General features: G+C 54.2%; 1 protein-coding gene across 1 annotated transcript in view; it reads right to left on the bottom strand.

The window, feature by feature from the left end:
• MAN1C1 (mannosidase alpha class 1C member 1) overlaps nucleotides 1-15776 on the bottom strand; it is a 52190-nt gene extending 36414 nt beyond the window's left edge. Inside the window, exons 1-2 of the mRNA XM_038160715.1 lie at nucleotides 15440-15776; nucleotides 13810-14725 (exon numbers count right to left, since the gene is read on the bottom strand). Coding sequence (XP_038016643.1) covers nucleotides 13810-14376 — 567 coding nt within the window. The 5' untranslated portion in view covers nucleotides 14377-14725; nucleotides 15440-15776. The remainder of the gene's footprint in view (nucleotides 1-13809; nucleotides 14726-15439) is intronic.
• Between the last annotated feature and the right edge of the window lie 10175 nt (nucleotides 15777-25951).

Raw genomic sequence — 25951 nt, 5'->3', positions numbered from 1 at the left:
TTCCTGTGCTTGGCTCCATCCAAACCCAGAAAGGACCTGGCTTTCAAGCCCACCTGTGTTTCACAGAGGCAGCAGCAGAACAAAAAGCATTTGGAGGATGCTGTGCTCCAGGCAATGAGGAAATGGGTCTCGGGATGAAAACTTGACCAAGAAAGTGTTTTCACTTTGAAGAGATGTGCGAATCTTTAGCACATTTAATAACTCAACCACTCCAAATCTCTGGGTTTATGGACTTGCAGAAAGCAGAGGGATGAGAGGGGAAAAGAAGAAGAAAAAGCAACCCCACCATCACTTGCCCTCCTTTTGTTAACAGGGAAGGTTTCCAAAGGCAGAGCATTCCCAAACAGCTATTTGATTAGTTTTATCCATCTAGAGTGGGTAATTAGTAAATGCTTAAAAGATGAACTCTAAATACAGAAACCAATCAGCCCCTCTCAAGCACTTCCAAGGAACATTGCACTAAGCCATTATCTTCACAAGATAACCACTTCCGTGGCTCTTTAGCCTCCTTCCTTCAACTTCCCTTCAAACACTGCCCTACAAAACATCAAAGAAATTTCCAGTTTGAGATAAAAAAAAAGAAAAAGGAGGGCACGGGGGTGAGTGTAATTTTAATATTTCTTTCCCCATTGTATTCCTAACTTGTTTTTTCCCCACCTCTCTTCCTTTTCCTGCAGCTGGAAGCAGATTATTTGTGCTGACAGTTTCCAAAGTAGGACCAGTGCTACTTTTAACCCACCTTTAACCTCCTTGCCCTGCAGTAGCTCTGTGCCACTTTGGGTCTTTAAGCTGCAATAATGCCATTTATTTCCCCCTCCTGTGTAAAACATAATTTGCCAGATGAGAAGAAAGAAAGGAAAAGAAGAACTGTCAGTCTTGTAGGAAGAAGTCTGCTGAACACACTGGGATAACTCATTTCTGTTTGGAATAATGGATGCATTTTCCCTTATCAGACTTGCATAAACCTGTATAATTCAGGATCTGCAGAAAAGGTAATGAAACAGCATCATGTTTATTTTGTGTTGCTGCCTTTAGTATTATCACATGGAGATATAAATACCCAGGCAAACAGCAGGGCAGAATGCTATAAAAAGGCTGGAATTCATTTGAAAGCATTTAATAGAAAGCTGAGCAACTTCTCAGGTTACTTCTCTGGGCCTGTGTCCTCGGTAATGCTTTTATGTAACAGCAAAATGATAACAAAAAGGCTGTGAGCTCACTCCAGTGCAGGGAGATGTTCCATTTAGGCAGACACTGATATCCAGAGCCTCCCTCTGGCTGCCTCTAAAAGCCTGGAAGTGCAGAGCAGGAGGAGCTGCAGCTCCAGGGACGTTACCAAGCAACTCCCGCAGACGGACACCAACATTGATAATCCATCCTAAAGTAATTATGCTTTATAATTAAAGATTACAGGAAATCCAATAGATCCCAACAGGAACTCCAGCGGTTTAGAGGCACGCTGGCTCACCTGCCTGTTTTCCAGCAGCCATGTTCTCTCCTGCTGGAATGGAGCACTCAGGAACTGCAGAGATTCCCATTCCATGGGCCCTCAAACGCTGCCAGCACCTTGGGATGTGGTAAACCAACATCCCCTCTCTCCTCCCGCTTCAAATCAAACTCATCCTTTTAACTGATGGCACAGGGGTAAAGCCTGAGCCTGTCACTCCAAAGGAAAGCCAGGAGAAAACCAGGAGCCAGGAAAGCCAACTCCAGCTCCAGCTCTCTCCTCTCCACCGGTGACTGACACATCCTCTGGGCAGCTTCCACTGCTCCTCAGCTCCTCCAGCTAAAACACACTCAGCCCTTTCCTCCCTGAGCCTGGGCAGGTGGAAATACCCAGAGGGCACTGGATACAGAAATCTCCAGAGGGAACTGGGCACAGCAATGTCCAGAGGGAATGGGGCACAACAAAGTCCAGAGTCAACGGGGCGCTGTGAGCCTGAGCACACTTGGTCCACCAGGGTGCCCAGAGCAGCTGTGGCTGCCCCTGCATCCCTGGAAATGCCCAAGGCCAGGTGGGACAGGGCTTGGGGCAGCCTGGGATAGAGGAAGGTGTCCCTGGAGCACTGGGATTTCACCCTTTCCAGGCTGACTGGCCCCCCAGACAGCACAGGGCTGGCTCCTGTCACCAAGCAGCTCCCTGAAAAGCAGATTTCTCCAAACACGCCCTTTGGAATGGCCCCCAAAGCTCAGGAAAGTCTCACCTTTCTGACACCTGCCACTGTTCTGCTCAGGTTCTCCTTAAACACGAGCTAAAGGCTCATTTTCCACACCTAAAGCAGCAGCCTGGGCACAGAACTCCTCCCTGGGGCTCCACTCTTCCTGGAGGATTCTCACCCAAAATTTCCATCGCTGTCAGCTCCTGCCTGCAAACACATCAGCTGAGAGTTCAGAGGGAGATGGCAGACGGAGGAATTGCTTGCTACAGGCAGCTTTATCTGGAAGTAAATGTAAGGGAGCAATTCCAGCAACAGGTGAGTGGGGCTTTGCTTCAATTTCTTTCTGGCAAACTCCTCAAAGCTGCATGGGTGGATTTTTCTGCCATCAGCTGCTACCACAGCTCACCCTCTCTTGCACAACAGCCAAAGACATTGCTCAGAAAGCTGATCTCCATCACTGGAACAATGGGGGAATTCTTTAGGAAGTCAGAAATCAATTTCCAGAGAGTCACAATATGAAAAAAATAAGTTTTAAGCTCTCCTTGCTGTTCCCAACAGCCAGGTCACTGTGAGTTCTCCAGCACAGACCTGCAGAGCCAAGCACTCCCTGCCCACCACAGCCAGGGAAAAGCAGGACTAGAGGCACTGGGAGGACAGAAAAAAGCCCAGCACAGAGCAGCCCAAGGTTGTCAGTGTTAGCGGCAAGGACAGAAATAGAACTCAAGAGTCTCCCTGACTCAGTCCCTGCTAGGAAAGCTGAATGGGAGAAAACAGCTCAAACCACAATTAAACTAACACCTAATTAAATTCCTAATGCAACTAGATTTAACCGTGTCAAGAGGAGAAAAAAATAAAACCCTTCTAGGGCTATCTGAGGCACTAAACCCCAGCTGGATCCAGCTGCATCTAAATCAGGAAACATGTCAGCAAGAGCAGTTGATTTTGCAGTTAGCTCTGTAATGAGATGCTGGCCTGGAAGAGGCTGACAATGGTTTTGAGAACAAATTTGCAAGTCTAGACCAAAGCACGGGGTGATTTAGTGGAGAGATGAGGGAAACTGCAGCCTCCTCTTCCCTCCGGAATCAAAGCTTGGCGAAAATTCTGATGGCAACAAACAGGATTTGTGTTCCTGGCCACCCTGACACCTCAGCTTTGTGTCCCTGAGAGCCCCTAGAGCTGATCAGACTCGGGATATTCCAGAGCACGGCCAGGCTGGCACTGCACAGCCACCCCAGCAATGAACACAATAAATATTCCTGTCCTGAGCTTGTCACCACTCAGGCACTGCTGTCACTGGGTGTAGGAAGACGGCAGCAAGAGGCAATCCCTGAGATCCAGCTTGCACCTGGCCAGGGGAGCTGACCCTGGTAAATCTGAGGGTCAAACACAATTGCTGAGCTGCTGCCAGGCTGCAGGCACACAGGACAGCAGGAGGACCAGAAAGCCACCAGCACCCACTGTGTGACAGTGCTATTTGCATTTTTTCAAGTCCATTTCACTCCAGGCTGGACAGTCTGGCTTGCCTTAGCGACTGCTATTGCATTCCAGCACACTTGAAGGAAAGAACGTGGGGAAAATGAGTTCCCTAGCAATGATGCTCCTTCAAATGTCACCTCCGAGTCCCCTCCTGGGTTTTGAGCCTGCAGCACAAACCACACAGGAAATTCCCTGAGCTCCTAAGATTTTGGGCACTGTCTCATTCCTGCAGGCTGCCTTGAGGGCTCTTCCATTTCAGCTGCTTCCCTTCAAGCATGTCCAGCACACGGGCTCCGTAAATCCCTAATTACACACAGACTACAAATTCTCCTTGAAAGAGCCCAGCAGTCCAGGTGAGCATGAGCAACAGCTGAGCAGCCAGGCAGAATCCATCAGCTCCTCTCCAGAATCCCCCCACGCTGAAGGGGAAGGCGGATGGAAACACAAACACCAAGCAGGATTGTTTTTACAGACCTGCATTATGCCAAGGGAAGGTTTTTTTCCTTTCCCCTACGGATACCATCTGCACAGAATTCTCATTTCTGGAGAGCCACAGCCCAAGGGGATGCTCAGAAGGAGCTGTAGCCATAAGTAACCCAAAATGCTGCAAGGAGAAGGAAGAAAAGGAAAAGGTGTGGAAATATTTTGCTTTTATTTTTCAAGGAAATAAAGAAAGAAAAACCAAGCCTTTAGAACGTATTGGGCCTGTCTGTTTGACAGCCTGTAGGACAAATGTCAAACAGATCAATAATGAAAAGAAACAAAACGAGAGGAGAGAGGAGAGAGGAGAGGAGGCTTTGTGCTCCCGAGCCCTGGATGGGGGAGCATGGCAGGAATCCTCAGCGGGCTGGGCAGAGCAAGCAGGCTCCAGAGCATCTGTGAGCACATCTGCCAGGGAGCCATCCCACGCCTCCCTGCCCAGAGCAGGAGCTCCCTGCCCATCCTGGGGGGATGGAGATCGGGATGGGGGCACCAGACCTTCTGGGGGGCTCCCAGCCCAGCAGCCCAGGCTGCACAGCCAGGAGCTCCCTTCAGCCAAGGGAAGGTTCCCAAAGCATTCTCAGAGACAGAAAGGGAGGATCAGCCCCACACCCAGCACAGAAGGACACAAAAGGAGCAGCCCCGTGCCAGGCTCCCCCAGAGGCTCGGCTCCCTCTCCCTCTCCCCATTTCAGCCTCACTCCCCTCTGCAGGCCCAGCAGCTGAGCTGCCTCTCCCCAGCGCCCACAAGGTGTGAATTGCTTCTGACACATGGATGGCTCAGGGGCCCAAAACACAGCAGAAGCAGATGGGAGAACTGAAGGAAAGGGAGAAGGGAAGGAAAAATGTAAATACAGGCCGAGAGTCATCCTGCATCACTCCTGTTCTGCACTGTGAGAACGGGTTTAGGGAGCAGGAGGAACATCTGTTTGGAAACTGGCTTTGTCTCAGTCCAAATGCTGGAACAGAAGAAAGAAGGAGGCTGAGGACTGCCAGCACACCTTGTGCTTCATCTCACACTTGGATGGCTTAGCAGGAGAGATCTGGGAGGATGAGTTTAGTTTAATGATTTCTTGCTGGTTCACCTGCTCCCCATCTGTCTTTGTAGTCCTTGCTCAGAGGGACAGATTGGAGCACTGCTGTCCTCTCCCTTTTCCAGAGTTCCTCGTGATTGGAACTTCTGAAGAGAGGAACGGAGCAATTCTCAAGTATTAAGTAGTCAGCTAAGATTAGTCCAATAATTTATCACAGGTAATAGCTAATAACAGACACGAGAAACTCACTCAGAGCCTTCCTAGAGCCACGTGGCAGAGCTGTCACCTTACAAAAGTGGTGCAAGAAATTCTTGGACCACAGTAGCAAATTTATTAGCCAGAGGCTGATAAACCCTTCCAAGAGTGCCAGAGCCCACAATAAATCATTACAAACCAGGTTACAAACACCGGGTCCCGGATGAAAATGAGGTTGGTGGGTGGATGTGAGAACAGTGTTAGGATTCAGCTGGCACGATGGAGGGACCTGGCTCTCCCTGGGCCTGACCTCCCATCCCCAGAGGGATCAAGGCTGGCCCTGGCACTGCTCCAGCACTGCCATCACACGGCAGTGACTAATGGGCTGCTGACAGAATAAAGCAGGGAATGGCAGCGTCGGGGATCCGCGTAATAAACTACAGAAAACGGCCATAAAGGTTGATCAGAATTACAGGCAGGAGGCAGCTCCTTGCTCACAGACTCCAGTCAGTGTGCAAGTGGCACCCACAGAATGCTCAGGCCTAAGGAACAAGCCTGCACTCACCAAATCCCACCCTGGCACTCAACTCACAACTTGATTTAAGCCTTTGAAAGCCAGAAATGGAAGAACCAAGAGAAGAGAGCTGCCTGTGGCTTCGTCCTATGCCAGCCAGGGCTGAAATCAACCTTTGAATTATTTTGCAGCCACCAGTGAGGGTGGGCAGAGCCACAGCCAGCAGCAACGGTGTTCTTGTTTGGGCTCAGCAGCACAAACCTCTGAGAGATAAAATAATCAAACCCAGCCATGGTGGTTCAGCAATCCTGACAGGGTCTTGGTGCTGCAGAAAGGCCTTCAGGAAAGCCAAAACAGCACCAGGAATCAGCCAAGGGTTTGTTTGGGTTCATCAGCACTGCATTCCAACATAGATAGGCGTCCTTCCTAGAAAACTCCACAGAAAACTGAAGCTCATGTGGAAGGAGGGCCAGAAACACCCCTTCTCCACTGGAAGCATTTTATTTGTATTTTATCCTGCTGGCTAACCCAGGCAGCAGGAGGGTTTCGGGATGGATGAAACACGATTATTTTATAATTATCCTTTGTTACTTCTCAAAGTACACGGTTCTGCACTTCCCTCCCTGCCCAGGGAAATCATGTTAACACAATTAGAGCAAGAGCCCTGCTTTAAACACGGCTGCTGGACGTTGCTAACACGGCTCCAATTCTCAGCACAGACAGTCTGCAGAGCCATCCTGCTCCATAAATCAGCAGGAGCTCCGTCACCGAGTCCCTCTGAAGGGAAGGGACACTCTCTAGGAGGAACACTCACTGTATATCATCATCCTGTGCTAGCGCTGCTGGCACGAGATGCTGCAGGATTGCTCCATCTCTTGCATTTAATATTCTTTGCAGCCTTATTCCTGCAATATCTAAGAGAGGAAATCTAACAGCAGCTCTAGGGCCACGCAAGGCAAGTATTGGAGGCCAGATTAGAACTAATGAGCTCCTGGCTCCCACTCAATCCCAGCCTTTAGAACAATTAGCTCAAATAAACCCAGGAACCGTTTTCTGCTCCGCTGTCGCCTGCCCGTCCTCCCCGGTCCCTCCTGAGCTGGAAAATTGGCTTTGACAGAGGGGAGAGGTCACAGAGACAGCAAAGTTCAGTGCCAGCTGCCAGCAGGGGAGACCCCCAGGGTGCCCCACGGAGGGGGCAGTGCAGGGCTCCTGCTGCCCCACCGAGGAACAGGCACCGGGGTCAGGATGGGGGCCTGTGGCTCACGCAGGGGACACAGAGGGACACAAGGATGGGAAGCCCCACGCTGTCTGATGGCTCTGAGGAGGTTCCAGCACGTAGGGCTCCCGTTCCTAGAAAGCTGCACTGTGTTACCTTCCAGCCCAGGGAAGAAGCCTCAGGAACGCAATTCCCCTTTCCAAAGCCACTGGAGATCCCTCCTTGGACTCCGCACTCACTCCCACAGGGGACTCTGCAGTGTCAGCAGCAGGAGAGGCAGGAGGGAAGCACAGCAGTCACTTCAGTTTAGTGCAGCCTCGTGCTTTACTCACGCTCCAGTGTCCTCCTGGAGTGCCCAGGAGGAACAGCTCTGCTGCTCATTTTCCTGCTGGATTAGGGATTTACCAGCGTGTCCCCATGGATCTGCCCTCAGGAACAGAACACCAAGTGTCCTGCTTTAATTACCAGAGGGTGCTCTGCCCCGTTAGCCAGGGTACAAACGAGCACCATCCTGTCCCAGGAAGAGGGGGTGTTCATTATCCAGTGCTCCAGCACAGCTCCCAGCGTGCCCTGTCTCCTGCCATGCTCTGGGTGCATGGTGCACAAAGCCCTCACATTATGTGCAGCTCACAGACACCACTGCCCACGACAGCTCCTCTGGAGCCCTTCCAAAATGTGGTGTCAGATGATGAACTCAAGCGCCAGGGGACCCAGAGTAAAGACAGCAATCATGGCAGCGTGTGCTCCTCACGCCAAATCCACTCACAGCATCCACTGAAAAGCATTTTTCTGGGGAATGTAAATGTCGCCTCTTCCTTAAGTTTAAAAATCAGAATGCTCCCACCACCAAGATCTCCTCTTGCCACCACTGGAGTGAATTTTCCTTCCTGCCTTCTCCTTCTGACAGCTCCATGTCAGTTTTATATTCAGGTCAGTCTCTCATTTAGTGCTAAGGTACATTTCCCTTTCTCCCTCTCAGCTGCCCCATCTAAAATCTGAATTGTTTTCAATACTGGAGAACGTATTCAAAAACGTGAAAATGACAAACAATCTGTACAATAACAGAATCCCAGAGTAAACCAAACATGATGGATTAGCCTCATCTGGCGAAGCCTTGCGCACAGAACCAAAGGAAAGAACGCTTCGCACGGAAATCTTCCTCCCATTAAGGGGCAGATTTAATCATTGATTAAAAGTTAATCATGAGTCCATAAAAATTTTGGCTGGGAAGATGGAATCTTAATGCAGGTGACTGCTTTTCAGTAAATATTTGAAGACCTGGATGTGCTCAGGCCCCAGCCTGATGGAGGAGCAGGGAGGTTCCAGCAGGATGCTGCTGACAGCTCACAGCCAGGCTCCATCCCCCTGCCCTGACCCCATCCTCCCATCCAAAGAATTCCAAGGAGCCGGTGTGCATTTCCTGAAGCGATTCAGGAGAGTGCAGGTCCTTCAGCAGCACATCTGTGGGCATCCTCGAAAGGCATTTCCCCACGCCCAGCACTCGCAGTCACTCATCACCCGCCCGCCAACAACTCTGCAGAGCTGGAGCCGTGTGCTGGCTGCAAGTGGCAGTTCAGAAACCAGTCTAGCATCAAATTTAGTTGTTGTGGAACAAGTGCTTTCACCGCTAGACTTGGGCAGAGAAGAGCAAATGACTGCAAATTGCAGAGCACTCCCAAATTCCAGAGTGCCCTCAGCTCGGGAGAGCTGGGTCAGAGCTCTGAGGTATCACCGAGGCAAACAGCTCTGCAGCACTGATCACAGCACGCTCAGATCCTGTGCCTCTGCACTCTACCAGCAGAACAAATACATTTTTAGTCAATTAACTGTATCCCCTACAGCTAAAACAGGCTCGAAGTCAGGTCTAAATTCTGTCTGCGTGAATCCACCGGAGGCTACTGAAGCAAAAACCCACTGCATGCACCATTTGTGGGATTTACACTACAGTACCCCTTTCACAGGTTCAGTAAATAGATGCATGAGGAGTGTGGAGCAAAGGAAAATTCCAGCAAGGCTGGAGCCAGCCTGTGCTTCAAACTGCAGAGAAATTCTCTCTTGCAGAGGTATGTCTACCCCAGAGAAAGAATTACAATCACAGCACATCTGACTGGTTTGAGATCATAATTCCACTGCACCACAGTAAATATTTTACAGAGAACTGGTTTCCTTACCCCCAGCAGCCAGAACCAGCCTGGTGGAAGTGCCTGGCTTTCCATCTGCCCGGCACACAGGATCAGAGCCTCCCCACGCGCCTCAGAGAGGAGATGGGCACGGGAGGAGCAGCCCCAGCTGAGCTGTGCGTGGTGCTCCTCACGTACGGAACCACGGGCGGATGAACGGCTGGCCTGGAGCGCTGCTCAGCCCCAGCCTGCAGCACTGGCAGGCGTCTGCTCCGAATGGATGGGCAGAAAGTTGCACAGTGCAGGCAAAAGAAGAGGCCTGACATCTTTTTGCTGCCGGCTGTAGAAAGGAGATGGTCAGAGATGACCAATTCACAGCCCAGCTCAGCCTGAGAGCCCTGCTCTTGGCAAACTGGTGATTCCAGCCCACAGCAGGGCACCTGTGAGCTCCAGGAGACCACCCAAACCCACACAGGTGTACCAGAGGCAACCAGCACCAGAGCTGAGAGCTCTCCTGGCAGGGGTCAGGGCTGTGGCAAAAAAAATTCAGGAGAACCTGCACCATTTCCCCAGCCCTGCCCCAAAAACGGGCAGTTTTTTCACTGCAGTCACAACAGTCCAAAACCACACAAAGAGAACTCAGCAGCCAACACCAAGGGGCTTCCAGCAGAGGCTGAGCTCCTGATAACATTCCTGTCTCCTGCTAATTACCTTTTAGTGATAAACTGTCAAGATATTTGTGTTCCAAAGACTGATCCACCTGCTGATGTGCAGAGTGATGCAGGGTAACTGTGTGAGTTGGTGCCTCTTCCCCCCGGGGGCTGAATTTGGAGAGCAAATACATCTTTAGAGCTGTGTTAGAACAGGACAGGCGACAGCCAGGTGAGCAGGCAGAGGTGGAGATGGGAGGAAAAGCCAGGATGAAGAGAACTGCACTGTGAAACAAACAGGCTTTGCTGTCATTAATCCAGAGGAAATGAACGCGGGTGTCAGACCCAAGGGGACAATCCCTGCCTGCATGTGACACATTCCCTCATTTGAAAGGGACAAAAGGCACTGCCAGGTTCAGGCACGATGCATTCCCACACCTCAGGCATGGAAACGTGCCTTTTGCACCCAAAAAAAAGAGAAGAAAAATGAGTAAATCTCTCCCCCTGTTCACATTTTTCTCACAGCCCATGACTGAGCTGGAAGTATTTAATGATGAACTTTCTGCTCTGCCTGGTTCCAGTGGTTGTCCTCAAGCACTGGTTGGTGTAAAAATACTTGAAAGAAATGTTCTTCCCTGTGTCCCCACTGCTCCCCACCTGTGAGAGCCAGGAGTGCAGCAAGGAGCAGCCTGTTTGGCTCCATCCATCATCAGCAAAACTGTCAGCTCAGCTCCACCAGCAAAATCTTTATTACTGGTTATGATGCAGAAGGCAGGATCCGCACGGTCTGATTTCCTCAGATCTGAGGCTGAGTTTACAGAGGCAGCAGTTAGAGGGGAAATAATTTTGACTTTTCCCTGAGCCAATTTGATCTGGAAATTGTTGAGAGCAAATAAATACGGAATGCCACCGTGGAATTTCTGCAGTCACTCTCCAGCTACAACCACTTCTCTTTTTTTTTCCCGAGCATCAGTGATTTGTATTTGGCACATGTAAAAAATCAGCTAATCCCCAAAGCCATGCCTGACTGATCAATTACACAACTAATACCTTTTCCAGAGGTCATCTTAAGAGATGAATAATCCCTTCCAAAATTTCCCAACCTGCAGCGTGGGGACATTTGTTATTTGGCTTTCTGCAGCTTTCCTGGAAAGGTCAGAGTGCCCCAGCCCTGGGCTGCCCACAGGAACACACAGCAGTGGATCCCAGACTGCTCTCCAGGTGACCAACGACCTTTAGCAGCAAAAGGCTGAGCAACACAGCTGCTTTTTTATTTTATATTTCCAAGAAAACAACTGTTAACTGACCCTGGACTTGTCTTTAGAGGTGCACACACGTCAGCCCAGCAGGTCCAGCCCAGCCTGGCTCCTCGCTCTGCAAACATCCCCAGTGCTCCTCATGCCCCAAAGGCTTTCCCAAACAGCAACAAAATGGGAGAGGCCATGGGGCTTCCCACTCAAAACTCTGTTTTTCAAGCAGGGAAGGTCTGGCAGGGCCACAGGAGCTGCCACTCTCCACACAGAGCAGCCAGGAAAGCCATGGCACTGCCTGCTCGTTAGCTGAAGATCAGGCAGCTCAGAGGGTGGGAAAGAATGGACACCAGCTCGGATTCCTGGCTGGAATTCCTCAGACTGGAGGGTCCTGGGGAAAACAGAAAGTTCTGGTCTCTAGGCCGGGCATCACCTCTGGGCATCTTTGGTCATGCACCAGTTTTTCCTCCTGGCTTTCATCTGGCAGGCAGATGGGGGGAAAATATCCACAAATCCCACCCACACCCATCCTCCCTGTTACAGAGCGCTGACCTGGGAGGATGGCCTGGGGGAAGGCAGAGAAAAGAACAAAACTCCCAGTGCAAGGACAGCTGGGGACTCCTTCTAGCAAGTTACAGGGCTGAAAGCTCTGAAGGAAGGAGGGAAAGGCAACTCAGAGCAGCCAGCACAGCCACCACCTGCCCTGCTGGCATCTCACATCATGTGAGCAATATTTGCTAATCCAAAGGCTGTATCATCGCTTCTTCCTTGCAATTCTTTTTTTCTCCATCTGTTTCTTTTTATGCAGCATTTGTCTTCTAACCTTCCTGGTTTGTTTTCCTCTTGTCTTTTTGATTAACAAAAAGAGACACACCTTATCTCTTCCCCAGGCTGCACCACCCTCCCTTGTTTTGCGTGTTCAGCCTCATATCTCAGCACCATATTTGTTTCTCTCTCTCTGAATAAATAGAAGCGTAGGCACTTTTAAGAAATAAGGGCTCTGTTTGAAGAGTAATTAGCTGTCAGCATAAAACTAATATTTATGGATTCTCATCCTTGAAAACTCTAACTCTGCTACCCAGCACTGATTATGGCTGTTAGAAACAGATGGGGCTGAATCCATACAGCTTGAAATAATGCTATATTTAAAAAATAATTAACTCCAAATGAAGGACTGAATGCCGCTCGCTTCCCCTAAATTTGATTTTTCAATTTGATTTGTTTGCACGGAGCGGGAGCTGGGTTATTCCCGGGTGTGTCGTGCTCCCTGGCACACCTTGGAGGTGGGAATCTGCAGAGAGCCAGGCACACCTGAGGGCTGGGCACCGGAACATTCCAAACACCCTGCAGCAGGACAGGATGGCTGCATCCCTCCTGGGACCACCCAGCACCCCGGCTGCTGGCAGAGGAATTGGAATTTCACCAGCCTTTGTTTTAGTGCCTGACAAAGACAGCAGGAGGGGAGCTTCAAAAACTGTTTTTCAGATGCAGGTTGGAGAGGATGAAAGCCCTCAGTGTGTTATTCCCTGACTTGATCCTCTCTTCAATCCGGGGCAGCATCGTCGCTGGATGCCTGCACCTCTGCGAGAGCACAGACCCAGGAAATTTATACTCTGCTTAATTAAATCTGTGCTTTTTACTTATTGGCACCTCTTCCCAGAGCAGAATTCCCTCCAAGTTGGTTATCCATCACGGCGAGGGACCCGACAGCCACAATGGAATCCCACACAAACCCGGCTAAGTGGGTCACAGCCTGCTCCGGGTGTCTGCGGGGCTGCCAGGCTTCCACGCGCCAGCTGGAGGCACGGGGCCAAGCCCTGCCCTCGCCCTGCAGCCCCCCGGGGGGCTACCCCGGCTCACAGGGGTCAGCTCCCCGCACTGGGGGACAATTCCAGTGCCAGTCCCACAGGGACCTGCAGGGACAGAGCCTCCCGCTCCTCCCTGGCTCCTGCATCCTGTCCCTCCATCCCCCTGCACCGGCCAAGTTCTGTCATCTCCCCGTTTTCTTCTGACCCCCCAGGGATGGAGACTCTTGCACAAGCAAAGACATCTCCCACCAAGCGAATTTCTTCCCCCATAACCCTTTCCCCCCCCCCCCGAATGACCAAGCTGAAATTTACATTTCGTTAATTTCAGTAGAGGTGTGTGCTCAGTGACAGGGACATTCCTACGGGAAGGGACACCCCAATTCCTGCCACCCTCCTTGGGAAAAGGAGCAAAGGAGCTTGTGTGAGAAATGGGGGCAAGGCTGGGGACGTGAGGGGTGGGGGCAACGAGGGGGGACATGGCTGTGACGGGAGGTGACAGCAGATTGAGGGGGGACATGGCTGTGAGGGGAGGTGACACTGAGGGGGGACCCAGCCATGAGGTGGACATGGCCCCAAAAACTGAGGGGAGTCATGGCCGTGAGAGGGGGAAAGGCTTGACTGAGGGCGATGGGCTGTGAGGGGAGCAAGGACTGACTGAGGGGGAGATGTGGCCGCTGATGGCAGCTGAGGACTGAGGGGACACACACCTGAGGGGAGAGGAGATCTGGTGGGGACATGGCTTTGGGGACACACACCTGAGGGGAGCCGATGCTGTGAGGTGAAGCAAGGTGAAGGCTGCCTGAGGGCGATGAGAGCACTGACGCGGGTGAGGGCTGCCTGAGGGGGCTATGGAGGGACTGAGGCAGCACCGAGCGGGCGCTCGGCCGGGAGCGCCGCTCCTCACCCACCTCTTTGATCTTCATCCTGCGGGCGCGGGTCTCGGGGTCCTCTCCGCTCCGCCCGCCCCGCACCGGGTGCCGGAGGCTCCGGCGGAACCGCTCGTAGTCGAAGCGGAACGGGGCCCGCGTCTCCCGGGCCGGGGGCGCGCCGCTGGCGGGCTGGGCTCGGCTCTCGCCGCCCTGCACCTGCTGCCGGGAGGCGGGCGCGGTGCGGGCCGGCGGCCCGGCCATGCGGGCGGCCGTGCGGAGCTTCTCCCGCAGGCGGCGCGGGGCGGCGGGGCTGGCGTGGCGGGGCTCGGCGGCGGCGGGGGGGCTGCGGGGCAGGTCGGTGTCGCGGGTGGAGGAGGAGGAGGCTGAGGACGAGGAGGCGGAGGATGAAGAGGAGGCGGAGGCGGTGGCCCGGCGGGGCAGGAACAGGCGCTTGAAGCGGGAGGAATCGGGCAGGAGGAAGAGGGCCCCGAAGCAGAGGGTGAGCAGGCCCGAGAGGAAGAGCAGGAACAGGAACTTCTGCGGCAGCCGCAGCCCCAGCGCCGCCGGCCAGCCCGGCATGCCCGGCAGCTTCCGCAGCAGCACCATGGGGCACCGGATCGCGGCCGCCGGGCGGGACCCGCCGCCACGCCGGGGGCTGCCGCTGCCTCCTGCGGCGAAACGCTCAGCGGGGCCCGCCCTGGGCACCACCGGCCGCCTTCAGCGGGGACCGCACGTGGGTGGCTCCGGGCCGGGCGGAGCGGCGCTTCAGCGTCCCCCCTGCCGGCATGAAGGCGGCGGCGAGCGCATCCCGCCGGGGCCGGGCGGCTGGGCTGGGCTGGGCTGCTGCCGGTGCGGGCTCCCGGCCGGCCGGTGCTCCGGGGCTGGCTCAGGCAGCGGCGCCGGGGCGGTGCGAGCCCGTCTCTCTAGGCGGCGGTGGGTTCATGCTGCAGCATTTCTGCGGGGCGGGGGGAGACAAGAGCGCGGTCATTCAACACCGCCGAGGATGCGAGGAGCCTTTGTCGCCGGCCGGTCCCCCACCCTCCAGCGGCACTAGTTCGGTTCCCTCTGTCCGGACTTGGCACCAACTCTCCGGTCTGCGAGCAGCTCCCAGCTCTGCACCATCTCCCATCCAGCGCCGGGATGCCGGGCTCTGCTGGCGGGGCAGCTCGGGGGACAACGGGGAGAACCCCGGAGGGACGAGGTGCTCGGGGACACCCCAGGAGGGGCAGGGTGCCCTGGGACAGCGCACACAGACAGGGACGAGGCTGCTCCGCTTCCCTGCCAGGAGCTGCCTCCGCCCGCGCCGGGCTGGGGACGATGGGGCTGCAAACCAGCCGTGCGGAAAGCTCGGCTCGGGCTGAGTTTCTCCAGGCAAAAAATCGTAATGAAAAAAATTAAATCTACCGGGTTTGGTTTTGCCGAATAGATCCCGGCAAATTTCTCCCAAATCTCTGCCTGCTAGAGCTATCCATACCCCCCTACACATCCTCTCCTTGCCGAAGAGACAGAGCTCAACTTTCAGACCCCGCAAGCCGGCAGGACACGGCTTAAACCCCTACGTGCGATGCCCAAACCGCCCCTTCTCCTGCGGGCAGGGACAGCGCTGCCCCCGAGCGCCGTCACAGCCGCTGGGGCGGACGCCCTCCTACCCCCAGCGCTGTTTACTCACCCCTCTGACAAATCCAAGCCGCTCTGGCTCCTACAGTGAGCTAAATCTTCTCAGTCCTGCCCGCTCATCCCAAAAGCGACAGCCCGTCGCTGCTGCCGGCGCTCAGGGGCGCCCGCTCAAGCAGGAGAGGGAAGATGCTGCGCTCTCCAGGGGACAGCTCCTCTCCCTGCCCATCCGAGCACGCACGAGGCAAGCACCCAACTGCTCCGAGCCCCTTGCCGGGCTGGGGTTTTGGCCGCCGCCGTGGCGGGCGCGGGGAGCGGCGGGGCAGCGCTGCCCGGTGCCCGCACGGAGCCCCGCCCGCGCCGCCGCTCACTGCGACAGCGCCCGGCCCCGCCCCCGCCGCGCCCCCTCCCGCCAACGGTCACTCCGCCGCCGCGCCAGCCAATCAGCGCGCACGGCTCTGCCCGCCCTCGCTCGCTATTGGCTGGCTGACCCCTCCCGCGATCTCCCATTGGCTGCTGCCCGCGACTGGGAAGCGTTGAGCCCCGCCTCCTTGTTTACCACAGTTGCCCGGCTCGAGCTCGGAAAGGGCAGGCCCCGCCCCTTTCCTCCAGCCGCCACCTCCCATTGGCTGCGAGGAACGCCCCGTCCGCGCTGCGATTGGCGGAGGGGGGGCGCCGCTGCTTTAAAAAGGGGCTGCGGGCACGCGGCGGCTCCCGAGGCTGTGAGGGCTCGGCGGGGCGGGCTGGCCTGCTCTCATCCTTTCCTGCCCTCACGCACCGTGAGGGCTCCGAGGGACCGATTTACCCACAGATCCCCCACGAGGGGCTCCGAACCTTGCGGGTGCCACGGCCCTGGGGGCGCTGCCTCGCTGGCTGGCACGAGGAGAGGAGCAGGAGTTTTAGGGAGGGGCTGGAGGTGCCTTGGGAGCCCCTTTTCTGATGTACATGAGCCCGTGTTCAAGTGCCGTGAAACACTTCTTAATCCCAAATCCTTAAATCTACATCCCAACCTTCCAACATATCACCAGGTAAATTTGAGTGACCCTGTGAGCTAATCATGTACCAGAGGGTAAATCAGAGTTTCTGCTCATAAATGTTACAAAAAACACCCTCAAACCTGCAGAATTAGCGATGAAAGGGAGAAAAGGGCATCACCCACACCCGGAGGCATCTCGAACCCCTCGGGAATAACTGCATGGGGCAGGATGAGGCTCCCAGGAAAGGGTAAACGCAGAGAACGGCTGTGACTAAACTTGGAAGAGCTAAAAGGGAACATTTTGTAGGCTGGAAAGGAGCTGGAGCCGCGAGGAAAGGAAAGAAATCATCTGCTGTTTGTGTGCTCAGTGTGTGCCGCCTGCACAATAACCAGCACCGCGGGGGACAAATACCTGAGCTGATTGCTGCGGGGCCCCACGCTCTGAGAGTCACAGACACACTAATATTGTCATTTTCCCGTGAAAATTGCTTTGAGGGGCATAAAGCAGGCGGCACAACAGGACTGTGGAGCTGCCCTTGACCCAAAGCCGGCCATCCTCCTACTTCACCTTCCCCACAGCTGCCGCAGGTTGAGTTTTAGTCCAAATAAACCCAAACAATCGTGATGCTTTCAGCTCCAGTGCCTGCCTGGCGGACCTTGAAGGTGGCCACCCTCCGAGGCGGATTTGCATCTTGATGGTTTGGGTTTGAAATCGCTTTTTTCCCCCTGCAGTTGGAGGCAGGGCCTGCTGAGCGTGAAGGAGCTGTGGGCGCCATGGCCACCACAGCCACCATGGCCACCACAGCCACCACAGCCCATGGGCCACCACGGACCACGGCCCACAGCCACCATGGCCACCACGGCCACCACAGCCCATGGGCCACCACGGACCACGGCCCACAGCCACCATGGCCACCACAGCCCATGGGCCACCACGGACCACGGCCCACAGCCACCATGGCCACCACGGCCACCACAGCCCATGGGCCACCACGGACCACGGCCCACGGCCACCACGGCCACCATGGCCCGCAGGACACCGTGACACCCATGGCCACCACAGCCCACAGGACACCATGGCCACCACGGCCACCACAGCCCATGGGCCACCATGGACCACGGCCCACGGCCACCATGGCCACCATGGCCCGCAGGACACCGTGACACCATGGCCACCACAGCCCATGGCCCCCATGACCCAGCTGCTCTCCCTCCTGCCCCGTGGCTGCACCACGAGGAACAGGAGTCACACAATGACCAGGTTGGAGGATACTTTCAAGGCCATCGAGTCCAACCCAGCCCCAACAGCTCAGCTAAACCCTGGCACCCAGTGCCACATCCAGTCCTTTTTTAAACCCATCCAGGGATGGTGACTGCACCACCTCCCCGGGCGGACAATTCCAGCACTTTATCACCCTTTCTATAAAAAGCTTTTTCCTCATATCCAACCTGTATTTCCCTTGGTGCAGCTTCAGGCTGCCCTAAGGAGGGAGGGATGGGGTTGCTCCTCCCTGGCAGGTTGGCAGATGCTGCACGGGCTCCTCTCAGCCCCGGGAGCAGCTCCAAAGGAAGGTCTGGTCCTGCTCAGGACGGGCAGAGCCCTGCGAGCCAGCTGCCACTTCCATCGCTCTGAGCACGGATGGATTTTGGCATTTTGTACCTCGGGCAGCCCCCAGGGACCAGCGCCAGCCGGAGAGCATCGCTCCGTGGGCTCCCCACACCTAAGCTCAGACGGAACAGAAATAATCCTTCACCTTCCTCAAATCTCCTCTCCCCCGGGGAAGCCTCGCACAGCAGGCAGGCTGCATTTTGTCTCATCATTATTGAAAAAAACAACCCCAAAGCAGCAGAACAAAACCCCCCCAAAGCAAAGCTCTCTGCCGTTCCCGTGGTGGTCCCTTGATCTTCTTAGGGAAGGCCCCAGGATGGGAAAGGTTGGTCGGCTCTGCTTCCTAAGAGGATTTGGGGGCATCAAGGAGGATAATAAATCAAAATCAACAGCAGAGAGCAAAGCAGAGGGAGGATAAACCAGCCAGTTCTGAGCAAAGGGCTACGCCTCGCTCCTCATTCCAGGCAGCGGCGCTGGAAAAGTTGGAGGCTTATCTTTTAATTAGGTTAAATTAGGAAATCTTTTTGTTTTGCTTTTTTTTTTGTGTTTGGCATAACATTGTCTTGGAAGTAAAAGCTTGGAAATGGAAGGTTCTCCAGATTAGGTTAAATTAAGATATTATGCTTCTTAAAGAAGACAAAGCATTGTCTTCAAGGTAAATGTTTAATTACATTTAAAAAACAATTTTGTCTGTGCAATAATAAGACAGAGCCCAGCTCTGCCCGTGACTGCAATTCCAGACAGAAGCCAAATAAATTGAGAAATTGCTGTTGAAGGAGTTAGGAGGCAGAGTGTAATTACTTGGGAAATGGGGGTCCTGCTGCATTGTGATTCTTGGTTTTTTAGCAGCTCTGGAAGAAATAATTTAAAGAAAATTACTTTTTTTTTTTTTTATGGGTGTAAGAAAAATAGAATTTAATATCCACCTTTCTGTGAGGAAGCAAACTACAGAGTGATAGATAACACTCAGGGCAAAGGAGTTTGGCCCAGTTATTGCTCTCCAGCCTCCAGACTATCCTTTCGAGAGCCTCGATGTTTATTCCTCTCTCTGAGCAGAAAACATTCCTGGTTCTGGCTGTGGGATGAGTCCCAGGGCTGGAACAGATCTCCAGAAAGCCTCTCTGGCTCCCAGGACCGCTCCAGCCGGGGGGTTTTGGGCATCCCAGCCCTGAAAGGATGGAGCAGGCAGGGGGAGAGAGGTGAGGGGCAGGGGCAGCACAGGGATGGGGAGGGGAAAATGTGGAGAGGGGAAAGGAGAAGGGAAAGGAGAGGAAGAATGTGGAGAGGGGAGAGGAGAAGGCAGAGGAAAAATGTGGAGAGGGGAAAGGAGAAGGCAGAGGAAAAAAGGGAAAGGAAGGAAGACAATGAAAGAGGGAAAAGGAAAGGGAAAAGGAAAGGGAAAAGGAAAGGGAAAAGGAAAGGGAAAAGGAAAGGGAAAAGGAAAGGGAATGGGGGGAAAGGAAACCAACCCAAGAAGCCAGCCTTGCTCCCCGGTATGGAAAGGGATGGTACATCTGAACACGTCCCCAGAACAGGGCAGCCCCAGCGTGTAGAGCAGACACAGAGCCGCTGCTGATCGCTACTACAAAGTGCAGGCAGTGACAACAAACCCTGCTGGGGCTGCCAGCCTGAAAGGAAGGGATCCCCTCCCTCCCGGGGAACAAGCTCGGCGCTGACAGAACAAGGAGCCGTCTCCCAGCGCGGCGCTGGAACAGCTCTGACATCCACGGCCCGATTTGTGCCTCAGCTCTGCAGCTGATCTCAGGGAACAGGGGCTCCTGCTGCTGGCACGGCTCCTGGCAGTGCCCACCCTGCCCTGCCTCGCCTGTGGGCCAGCAGGGAGGGTTTGGGGATGAAGGGATGGATCCTGGCTGTCCTCACCTGTATGCCAGCAGGGAGGGTTTGGGGATGAAGGGATGGATCCTGGCTCTGCCTCACCTGTGTGCCAGCAGGGAGGGTTTGGGGATGAAGGGATGGATCCTGGCTGTCCTCACCTGTGTGCCAGCAGGGAGGGTTTGGGGATGAAGGGATGGATCCTGGCTGTCCTCGCCTGTGGGCCAGCAGGGAGGGTTTGGGGAGGATGAAGCTTCCGAGGCTGCTGTTCCTCCCCTGGTGTTGTTTCACGTGTCGCTGCAGCTGCCCCTGGTTTATCTGCTTGGGATCAGATCAGGGCAAACCCAGACATTTAAACGTGGCTGAGGTACTCTGCAAACACCAGCCCTGAACTCGTCTCTGCGGTGGGGAGAGTGAGCAAAACAGCCCCTGATGACCTGTAACGACTCAGGACAGGAGAAACCTGTACGGTATCGATTGTTTCAAGGCTTTGGAAACACGAGCAGAGGGCAGCAGGCTGCGGAGGAGCCCGGGCGATTCAGGAAGCTCGTTATCTGCTCCCTGGGCATGGGTTGCAGTGCTGCAGGGAGCGAGGGGCAGCGCTGCTTGGCACATTAAACCACTGCTGAGGGACTGCCGGCATCCTTCGGGGAGGAATTATTCCAGCAAGCAGCAGAAAGGCTGGATTGTGATGGCGATCCAGCCAGGGCAATGTCACCTGTGCAGGGGAATTCAGCCAACTGCAGGAGCTGTGGGAAAACTGATGGATGCCGGGGAAAAGGCAAGGCAGGGAAAGGATAAAGGTGAAGAAAGGCTGCTCCAAAGAACATCTTTCTCCTCCTCCCTCAGATGATCCCCTCAGCACCTCTTGTGTTGCCAAGGAGGACTTTTCCAGGCTGGAAGCTACAGAAATGGATAAGCTGGAAGTGGGGCTTGCCCTGATTTTGTGTAGAGAATTTCAGTGAGCTAAACCTGCAAAAAAAGGGGTTCCTAAACCCCCGTGTGCCAGTCAGGAGGGAACGCACAGTGCAGGGAAAGCAGCTGCCTCACCCAAAGCTACAGAAGTGCTGCAGCCCCATCCAGACCACAGAAAATGGGATATTTGTCCCCCAGAGCTCTGAATTCAGGGGCATCAGCACACGCTGATCTGCGGGTCTGGCTGCTTTGCTTTTAACTCCACTTTCCTACGTACGAGATATTAATTATCTGAATTAAGAGTCACACTTAGGGACGCACAGAAGCCTTGCTGAGAATTCCAACAGCTCTCTGCAGGCAGGAGAGAGACATTTGCACGATGTAAACCCCATCACCTCAGCCAGACTCGTGTTCCATCCCAGAAGAGGGGAAAAAAACCCCTTCACATCTGAGATAACAACCCAGTCTGAGTCCCTCACCCCAGAATTGTGTAGGAACAAGCTCTCACAAGAGGAGGAATCTTGCTTAATTATGGTAAAGGTCTACATCTCAGCAATCTTTCCTCCTGTGTGCCAGGGAAAATATCAAAGCCGCTGAAAAACAGTACAAAAGCAGAAACACAACATAAGGTGCATGGAGGAGAGAGCAGGAACATTCCTGGTTTATTCCTTCCCTGTAACACCAGGTGACTAATGGAGCAGGCTGCAGCTTTTTTCCCCTGTTTTTTCATTAAAATCAGCATCATCAGAAGGCCTGTGTTCCATTTCGCCCTGCTTGAATAAGGAGAGGGCCAGAGGAAGGGTGAATTTGCTCCTGTGAATGTGGAGCAACAGCCCATTTTAGATGGCTGCAGAAATAAGATCCCAGGTGGGAAAAGGTCTAAGAATAATTTTCAGCCGAAGACTTCACCTGGCAGGAAATGCAGCCCAGGCAAACCGGACCAAGATAAATCAGGGAGGAACTTGGTGAAAGCAAAACAAGCCCAGCTTTTCCCAAACCCCCTTCAGCTGCTCCTGCTGAAGCGCAGCAGCTCCCTGGCAAGCCCCGAGACAAGGAGAGGGCTTCTGCAGCCCCAAAGAGCCTTGCAGTCACCTTGAGGGTGAAGTTCATCTGTCCCGACCTGAGAAACGGGTCACTCCAGCTGGCTGGGATGAATCACTGTCTGCACTATATTTAAACCCGGCCTGGGGAGGCCAGCGCTGAATTGTCATTGTGCCAGTCTGGTGTCCCACGTGCCCCGTGGCATCCACGCAAAACGCATCCCGTGACACGGCCTCAGCACAGCGCTGAGGGCTCACACAGGAGATTCCCAGTTCCCCCAGTAGCTGCTGCTGGCCCTGTACTGGTGGCACTGTGCCAGCACAGCCCCTGCTGCTGGGAGAGGAGGAAAAGACAACTCCAACAGCAGGGCAGGGAGCGGCTCCAGCCGGGAATGCTCGGGCTCAGCCCCAGCTCGGAGCCCTCCCTCGGTCCTGGGGTGATGGAAAAGCAGAACTCCAACAGCAGGGCAGGGAGCGGCTCCAGCCGGGAATGCTCGGGCTCAGCCCCAGCTCGGAGACCCTGTTCGGTCCTGGGGTGATGGAAAAGCAGAACTCCAACAGCAGGGCAGGGAGCGGCTCCAGCCGGGAATGCTCGGGCTCAGCCCCAGCTCGGAGCCCTCTCTCGGTCCTGGGGTGATGGAAAAGCAGAACTCCAACAGCAGAGCAGGAGCGGCTCCAGCCGGGAATGCTCGGGCTCAGCCGCAGCTCAGAGACCCTGCTCGGTCCTGGGGAGGTGGGAAGAGCAGAACTCCGAGCAGCAGGGCAGGGAACAGCTCCAGCCGGGAATGCTCGGGCTCAGCCACAGCTCGGAGCCCTTCCTCGGTCCTGGGGTGATGGAGAAGCAGAATTCAAACAGCAGGGCAGGGAGCGGCTCCAGCCGGGAGTGCTCGGGCTCAGCCACAGCTCAGAGCCCTCCCTCGGTCCTGGGGCGATGGAGAAGCAGAACTCGAGCGGCAGGGCAGGGAGCAGCTCCAGCAGGGAATGCTCGGGCTCAGCCCCAGCTCAGAGCCCTCCCTCGGTCCTGGGGCGATGGAGAAGCAGAACTCGAGCGGCAGGGCAGCGCGGGGATGCGCAGCCGGTGCCGCAGCCTCGCCTCCCCCGCCGGGCCGGGCTCTGGCCCCGGCGCTGCCCTGCAGCCGCTGCCGGGAGCTCGCTCCCTTCTCCCATCGCGTTCCGCAGACGTGAGTCAGGCCAGCTCGGAGTACAAACGGGAGACCACAGAGGAGCAGGTGACCCAGATTCTGCCAGACCTTCCCCAATTTAATCTTGATCTACACCACCAGCTGCCGGCTGGGTCCCGACGTTTAACCAGCGTGAAAAACAAAGTCCAGCCTCTGACATCCCCTGAAAGCAAAGCTCCCGCCTGCCCAGCACTGGCTCTTTCCACACAAAATCACATTTGGCCGACCCACTGACCCCTAAACTCTCCTTGGATCTCATTTGATGGATCTCAGGATCCATTAAAGCCTCAAACAAAAATGCCAAGGATCAAATCTGGCCCCACTCTAGAAGCAAGTCCTCTCCAGAGCTGCAGCATGGCTTTGGGATTTATTTGGCTCCTCTGAGAGGTGGGAAGGTGGATATGGGGAAGCTGTGACTCCAGAGTGGACAGGGAGAGCTGAGCTGAGCCCGGGCAGTGCCAGCCCCAGCTCTGCCTGGCTCTGCAGGGCAGGGCTGAGGGTTTCTGGTGATCCGAGCTCAGTGAATATCCCTGGCTCCAGCTGGACCAGGGCTCCAATAAAGCTCTGCCAGAGTCAGCTGGATCATCCTCTGGCTCACGCACCAACCACGAAATTACAGGTTCCTGTTCCAGGCCCTTTATGAGCAGGTGATTTCACAGGAGCTGTGATTTTCAAACCTGAGCCGGATCTGCAGGCCCAGCAGATTTTTTGCATCATTCTCATCCCTCTTCCACCACCCACCTTCTGTGCTCTGTTTTTAACTCACACCTGAAGCCAGGTTGATCTGAGAGCGGCTGTCAGAAGGTGCACCTGGCTCCTGTCACTGCCTCCCTGCTGTCACCCTGATATCCCGTTCCCAAAAGCTGCAGCCCCTCCTTGTCCATGGGCACGGAGCCTCCTCCGGCCTCCCTTACCAACACACCCAATCACCCAAAGAATTCTGACACCTTTTCCTGTTTTTTTACATTTTCCTTTGGGCTGGCTGAGCCACAGCCCCTTCTGTGCACAGCAGCTCTTGCTCTAGAAGGGTTAAGTGATCAGAAATATTTCCTGTACCTTCGGGCTGCCTCAGTGCCCTGCAGTTTGCAGGTTGTGTGCAGACAGAGCTGCAGGAATTGCAGCAGGACATGCTGACCTGGCAGCGTTCCACGGGGCAGTGGGAACCAGAGGACATCAAAGGCAAATCCCTGCTGCTCCTGGCCAGATGAGATCTGCCTGGGCTCAGGATCCTGCTCCTGCACACAGGACACTGATTAAAGCCCTGCTCTTCCCCCGAGCTGTCCGAGGGACCCTGCAAGCACGGCTCGCTGTCATCATTTCACTTGCAATAACACATGAGCTTACAGGAAGCCTCTCAGCTGCAGCTTTTTATATCTGAACTCTTTCTGGCTGAGCAATCTCAACCTACTATTGATCCAGATGACGCATTTGATTCCTATAATTGAGATTGGAATGAAAAAAAAAAGAAGAAAGCATTTCTGTTTCTGCCAGCCAGTTTGTGTCTCACGTGTGCCAGCTCGGAGCGTGCATCACTCGGCTCTTGCCGTGGCTGAAGTGAAGGAATTTGTTAAAAGTGGGAAGCTGAGACTGCTCCAGCCCAAAACTCAGCGATGGTGGAAGCAAAATACCTGGGTGTCCTCCCACCCATCGCCTTTCAAATGTCAAGCAGCTGCTGAAGTTGTTTTCTGGGGATCAAGGAATGGTTTGGGTGGGAAGGGACCTTTAAAATCATCCCATTCCCCCCCCGGATGGGCAGGGACACCTCCCACTGTCCCAGGCTGCTCCAGCCTGGCCTTGGGCACTGCCAGGGACCCAGGGGCAGCCCCAGCTCCTCTGGGCACCTGTGCCAGGGCCTCACCTCCCTCACAGGGAGGGATTTCTCCCTAATGTTTCCTCTAATCCCACTTTCTTTGAGCTTTCACCCATTCCCCTTCGTCCTGTCAAGCAGGAACTTGGAAAGAATGGAATAGAAATAAACCCATGGCCAGCTGAGAGTCCAACAAGAATGTTCCTGATGCTGCAGGCTCAGAGATCTTCTGTTGTGTTTGCAGGGTGCCCCGAGGAAGGCAGGAAAGGTGAATGTGACTCCGTGTCCTCAGAGGGCTAGTTTATTATTCTAAGATACTGTATTAAAGAATACTGAAGTAAACTGTACTAAAGGATGCTTAGAGAAGGCTAAAAAGATAACGATGGAAACTCGTGACTCTTTCCAGAGTGAAAACAAAGAGTGGAAACAACTCACATGAAACCACAGAAACAATCACCTATGGGTAAACAATCTCCAACCACACCCCAAGCAGCAGAACACAGGAGAAGCAAATCAGATCATTCTTGTTCTCTTGTTTCTCTGAGGCTTCTCAGCTTCCCAGGAGACAAATCCCGGGCGAAGGGATTTTTCCAGAAAATACGAACGTGGCAATCTTCCCTTGCTGCTTTCTCCTGCTCCAAGGGAATTTGCAGCAGCTGAATGGACAGAATCCCCAGTTTCACACGGAATAGCCACTGACTCAGAGGAGAGAGTCTCTGACTCAGGAGCCACCCTCTCTGGCTGGCAAAGTGAGCTGGCACTCGCTCACCTTGGAGCTCTCTGTAGGTATTGCGTTGATGGAGAAAACGCTGCGTGTTCGCTTGTTTATTTGCAAAAAAAAAGGTAAAAAAAAGAAAAGTCTATTAAAAAGCTGCACCTCTGGGCCTGCCTGTGAAAGGCATGTGATGTGACTCCAGCAGGGAAGTGATCAGCCTGCAATAATTTAGATGTTCCTGTTGCTATGGATACTTTCTTTAAGTGAAGCATACCATTATAATTTAAATTTCCAGTAACTCACCAAAAAAAAAAAAAAAAAAGCACATTAAAAGTAATAAAAAATGCCAGAGACGCCAGTGTTTTATTCCTTGCTGTCACTTTTACTGGGGCTGTGACAGCCCTGGAGGAGTGGTAAAATTGCCACCTTGGAGCAGATTTAATTCCTTACTCATTTATTCCATTAATTAGACCTGGGAATCGTGGCTGTGA

The sequence above is a fragment of the Motacilla alba genome, chromosome 23 (genome assembly GCF_015832195.1).
Source record: "Motacilla alba alba isolate MOTALB_02 chromosome 23, Motacilla_alba_V1.0_pri, whole genome shotgun sequence".
Classification (NCBI taxonomy): Eukaryota; Metazoa; Chordata; class Aves; order Passeriformes; family Motacillidae; genus Motacilla; species Motacilla alba.
Note: the sequence above shows the minus strand (reverse complement) of the source record. Positions and strands in the feature narration are given on the sequence as shown.